Source organism: Xiphophorus maculatus, chromosome 9, assembly GCF_002775205.1.
Source record: "Xiphophorus maculatus strain JP 163 A chromosome 9, X_maculatus-5.0-male, whole genome shotgun sequence".
Lineage (NCBI taxonomy): Eukaryota > Metazoa > Chordata > Actinopteri > Cyprinodontiformes > Poeciliidae > Xiphophorus > Xiphophorus maculatus.
Genome location: NC_036451.1, coordinates 19979568 through 19984827, shown reverse-complemented (window position 1 = coordinate 19984827; position 5260 = coordinate 19979568). Strand labels below are relative to the sequence as shown.

The window sequence follows — 5260 nt, the reverse complement described above, 5'->3', positions numbered from 1 at the left end:
TTGTTATTTGACTCTTCTTATTTTAACTTCTGAAATAGGCAAGGCACCAGAATAAAACATTCTGTGTAAAATGTTTATCTCCAAAAATATGCAAATTAGTTTTAGAAAAATCAAACATTTCAGCAGTGAGATGGTGCCCATGCTTTTAAAACTCAAAATATGTCGGTTGTCACCATGTAACTACTTCTAAGAATTCATTCTATCTAAATCTCCCAGATGACTTCTTACTCTCTCGCTCTCACCTCAACTCTGTTATCTATTTAGTTGTCTTCACATAAGACCACTCAGAAGCAGTTTGAGAGTAAATGTTCTTTTTCTCTTTCTTTAATAGTGCTGGATCTTGAAATGACTGATGTGCTTTTCTTTTCTCTCCAATTTCACAGCCTAACAATCAGGCGCACTCTGAAAATTCAAAGGAAGAAAAACAAACTGATCTGCATAAATAAAACAACTTTTCCCCCCCAATACATGCATTTCTCTTTTTAGCAGGTCAGCAAATAATAGCAACAATAATAAAACCAGTCCCATTCAGAAGACATTTGAATGAATATGCTTTCGTGGCAGTCTATATTTTCAGCTCTAAATGTCCCAACTCCCCACAAAAAAGGAAGTTTCTTAACAGTATACTAATAATGACTAACATGGTGACTAAAAGTGTACATTCACATTCAGGTCATTCTTTAAGGCTGCTGTCTTACTTTCCTACACAAGAAGGTCACTAGAAGCCACATCATCACACAAACAATGTGTTGCCTACATGAGCAATGCAAGAACTTTTCTCTCTCTAAAGCAGGAAAGAACGACTGGGCGCTTGAACTCTACTGCTCAGCTCTGCAGCTCAGCTGGACTGCGGCCGCGTCATGTTTAGCTACAGCACAGTGGCGGTACTATTGGTTGTGCTCACGTTGTTTGGTCCAGGTAAGGTAATTCTTGATTCTTGTCATTTAATTTAAAGAAGGCCATATATATATATACATATATATTTTTGTAAGTAAACAATGTGCCGATTACACTGTGAAATGTCAAAGGGCTTGTGTTTACCTGACGTTAAAATTATTTAAATCAAACTTTTGTCATAATTAGTTATGAACCCAGTTGCAAAGAGTCAACAGATGAATTTTCAGAGTATTTGAGGGAAATATATATAAAAAATATTTACAATAAGGAAGAGCAAAAATACATCGTTGGAGGCAAGAAATAACTGCAAGGGAAACCATGAGGGAGACAGCAGCAGAGTCCAGCAGTTAGTGAATGAACAATGAGGAGCTTAAATAGGGAGTTTGTTTACTGGACAGAGAACCAGTGGCTGATTGGTAATGGGTTGAGGCCAGACAGGTAGACTGAAGAAGGAGAGAGAAAGTCAGGAGAGGAGCAAGGAGTAAACATAAATCAGCAGACTGAAATAAATAAATAAGTTGATAACAGGGATAAAAATGAACTAAATACAAAGCATAACAACTCAAAGTCAGATCCTATCATAATTAAATAAACAGCTTTAAAAATTATAATCTAAAAAGGCAGAAGGAGGAAGAAAAAGAAAACTCACCTAAACACATGATTGAAATGCAGGGCCAAAAATGATCTGAAATAACCCGAGATCCTGAGTACTTTAGGTTTAGAAATTCTGCAAATAAAATGTCCAACATGTTTAGTAAACAAATGTTGAACCAAGATGAAAGTAAATTTCAAACTGCTTTATGGAGATAAATATGTAAAAGTCATATAATCAAAGGGCATGTACTGTATTTTGAAGTTGACATGATATTTCATGAACTACTTTATACAGAGGGTCCAGAAATGCATTCTCAAATGCATCGTGCTGTACGGGAGGAAGTGAACTCCTGTGGTGGAAAAGCATGATTTTGAACACTTATGTTTAGATTTTTTTCCAGTTTATTCAGGAAGACTAATTGGAGGTCGGGAAGCTGTGCCACACAGCCGGCCCTACGTGGTGCTTGTGGAGAGATGTGTCAAATGACATAAGAAACTGTGATGAATTTATTCTCAGTGAGGACTTTGTGATGACTGCTGCCCACTGTCAATCCAAGTGAGTCGTTTTTTTACTACCTTTTTTTACTGACATGAATTGTGCTTTATCTGGCATATGATGCAAAAGCAGATTTTTCTCCTTTTTTCCCATTACAGGGATTACTTAGTTTATATTGGACTTCACAGTATGTGTCATTTTTAAGTGAAGCTCATAAAAGTGGAACAAGCATTTTCACATGTACATCAATAAAACCTTTAAGAATGATGTCATGCTCCTCAAGGTAACAATAGTTGTAAATCTTATGTATTGGCTGCTATCTTTCTTTTTCATGGTATCACTTGCAAAGATCTTGATACTACAAACCATGCATGCTACCATGATACTAACAAACTAAAATAACCACAAAAACCAAATCTTAATGCTGATTATACTTCCTTTTTTTTGCACTATTCTTAAAGCTGAGCTCCAAGGCAAACTTTAAAGATAACGTGAAACCTATCAATCTGGCAAGCCAGGATGATAAGGCTCAGCTGAAATCATGCATCGTCTCTGGCTGGGGTCAAACAGCACCAGATGGGCTGCTGTCCCCCAAACTCATGGAAATCAACGCAACACTGATCGAAAATGCAAACTGCAGGAAGGAAAACTTGTACTGTTCTGAAAACCTGCACTACGGACCTGGCTGATAGGTGTCATCTAATTTCACATGTTATCTGACAACCAGCTGACGCAATAACTGAGAGAATTGCAAGTGAATGAATTCATAATACTGTCAGACCAACACAGGCAATGGCTTGTGGACTTATACATTTGTGCTGAATCATGAGCAAACAAATAAAATTAAACATGTTTTCTATTGAAGGGTGTGTGTGCTTTTATTTTCCATATGTACTGATACACTAAAAACATAATGCTGCCTCCTTTTGAAGATCATGTGTAATTAATAAAGAAAGTCAGCTTTATTGCCAAAATGTTGTCACGTTTTCGAGCCTTCAATCTAATTTACGCTCGTTCTTTAGACGTGTGCCATGTGTTATAGAGTCCGAGGAGGAGTGCAAATAATTGATTGTGTGGCATCATACGTCACAAACAAACTTGCTTCCAAATTCATTATCATTTAAATAAATTGATTTTTTTTTTTGTTGTTGTTATTGCAACAAGAGATTCTTCAGTTTGCTAACTGGAAATACTAGTATAAATGTTTTCCGTGCAGCAAAAACACAATTGCAGGATTGATGGGCATTTTTACACATTGGCCCAAAGTTCTCTTTTAAAATCTGTATTTCAGTGAGGCTCTGTCTGAGTGTGTCTCGAAGCCACGTCATTTGCATGTGCAAGTTAAGACACATCCCCTTTTGGTTAAAAGCCAGGAGATATGGGGGTTTGAACTTGTCAACTATTCGTGCCTCGGCTGCTCAGCACCGTTGCTCAGCTGGACTGTGATCACATCATGTTCTTCAATAACAAACTGCCTGTACTGATGGTCCTGCTGACTCTTTATGATCAAGGTAAGAAAATGCTTCCATAGCATGAAAACCATCAATTTGAGGAACAGCTAATTTGTCTTTTTTGAGTTCCACAGACCATTATAATTAAACATTATACAGCTAACCTCAACTGTATAAGAAAAGGATTTTTGTGCATGTGTTTATATTAAATCTATTGTATCAAATAATCCCTGTAGGCCGAACTGAAAAAATAATTGGAGGCCATGTGGCTGAGCCACACAGCAGGCCGTACATGATGTTCATAAGAAGGCACCTGGCCAATAATGAAGAATCATTCTGTGATGGATTTCTTCTGAACGAGGATTTTGTGATGACTGCTGCCCACTGCCAAGCCAAGTCTGTCTTAAACCATCATTTTTATTTATTGACAATATTTGTGCATATTTTTGTGCATATATTTGTAATTACTGCCTATATAGAAGGAACCTGAATGCTTGCACTTTTTATTATTGTGGTATTTCGTTACAGCAATTATACAATTTACCTTGGAGTTGATAATACAAAATCTTTGAAAAATGACGAAATACAGGATCGAACTGTGGAAAAAGCCTTTCCTCATGAAAATTACGACAAAAATGCATATATCGATGATATAATGCTCCTTAAGGTAAAAACGAACAAATGCTTTATATTTTTGCCATTTGCTTTAGTTTTTTCTTCAACACACATGCCAAAATCATAATGAGTTCAGTTCATGCTAGAAAACAATTCATGCTAGAAAACAATTCATGCTAGAAAACAATGCATTTGCAGGAAATGTGCATAGTACAATATGAGTTTGGATTTTTATTTATATTTCATTTAACTCATCACTCTTCTAGCTAAGCTCTAGAGCGGTGGTGAACAACTTTGTGAAACCCGTCGCTCTGGCAAGCCAGGATGATGTGACTCTGCCCAAATCTTGCATCGTCTCCGGCTGGGGTCAAACTCGTCCGGATGGAGTGATCTCTGACAAACTCATGGAAATGAATGTCACATTAATTGAAAATAGCGATTGTACTAAACTTAAGTTATACTGTTCAAATGGAAAAGCTAGACCTGGTAAGGTATGTAATTTTTTTTTTTTTTTCAGAATAAAGCAAACTATTGAAATGTTACTGATAATATAACATCTCATTGTCACTCAAGTGATCTCTACATTATGTGTATGTTCTTGCAGGGGGATTCTGGAGGTCCACTGGTATGTGGACAAAACACCGCTTATGGAGTTGTGGCCTTCATGTCTCAAAGCCCAGATGGTCATTCAATGGTTGCTTACACAAAGATACCTTGCTACGTTGACTGGATCACCTCAACAATGAAAAAGGCTCTTAGCAAGAAGTAGAAGACCTTGCTAATTCAATCATGTTTAACTTTACTTTTAGTAACTTCATTGCTAAAAGTTACAGCATATTATGAACATAGGCCATCCACCCACCCACCCTAGTGGGTTCTGGAGAGGGGCAGGGTACACCCTAGACAGGTCGCCAGTCCATGAACATAGTCTGATTGTGAAATTTGTTAATATTCTTCTATATTGAGTTTGAGAACCTATTTTGACACTGATGTGAAATGTCAGTTTGTTGAAGCTAAACTTTAACAAATGTTTGATAACACCTAGATAGTTGTAAAATGATTGGAGATTCAATGTGTGTGAAAAGATTATCCATGATTGTCCATAATTGGCTCTCCTCTATGTTTGTGCTATATATATACTTTATATATAAATATATATATAACAATAAACTTGTCTTCTGAAACTTGTAGTATAGGCTTTTATTTT

General features: G+C 36.6%; 1 protein-coding gene and 1 long non-coding RNA gene across 2 annotated transcripts; both read left to right on the top strand.

Moving 5' to 3' along the window:
- The first annotated feature begins 816 nt into the window (after window positions 1–816).
- On the top strand, window positions 817–2811 carry LOC111609687. The gene is made up of 4 exons (XR_002753257.1): window positions 817–918; window positions 1893–2047; window positions 2146–2270; window positions 2449–2811. It is a non-coding gene; the product is annotated as an uncharacterized LOC111609687 (long non-coding RNA).
- Window positions 2812–3373: 562 nt separating this feature from the next.
- Window positions 3374–5260, top strand: LOC102229982 (granzyme-like protein 1). The gene is made up of 5 exons (XM_014471326.2): window positions 3374–3498; window positions 3675–3834; window positions 3967–4105; window positions 4320–4544; window positions 4658–5260. The coding sequence occupies exons 1-5, from the start codon at window positions 3441–3443 to the stop codon at window positions 4820–4822; spliced, it is 747 nt and encodes a 248-aa protein (XP_014326812.1). The 5' UTR covers window positions 3374–3440; the 3' UTR covers window positions 4823–5260.

What these genes read in the sequence shown, in the direction of transcription:
- LOC102229982 (XM_014471326.2), top strand. Translation starts at nt 3,441, where the DNA reads ATGTTCTTCAATAACAAACTGCCTGTACTGATGGTCCTGCTGACTCTT. An exon ending in GCTGCCCACTGCCAAGCCAA is followed by an intron (nt 3,835 to 3,966) that starts GTCTGTCTTAAA and finishes ATTTCGTTACAG; the next exon opens with CAATTATACAATTTACCTTG. An exon ending in ATGATATAATGCTCCTTAAG is followed by an intron (nt 4,106 to 4,319) that starts GTAAAAACGAAC and finishes TCACTCTTCTAG; the next exon opens with CTAAGCTCTAGAGCGGTGGT.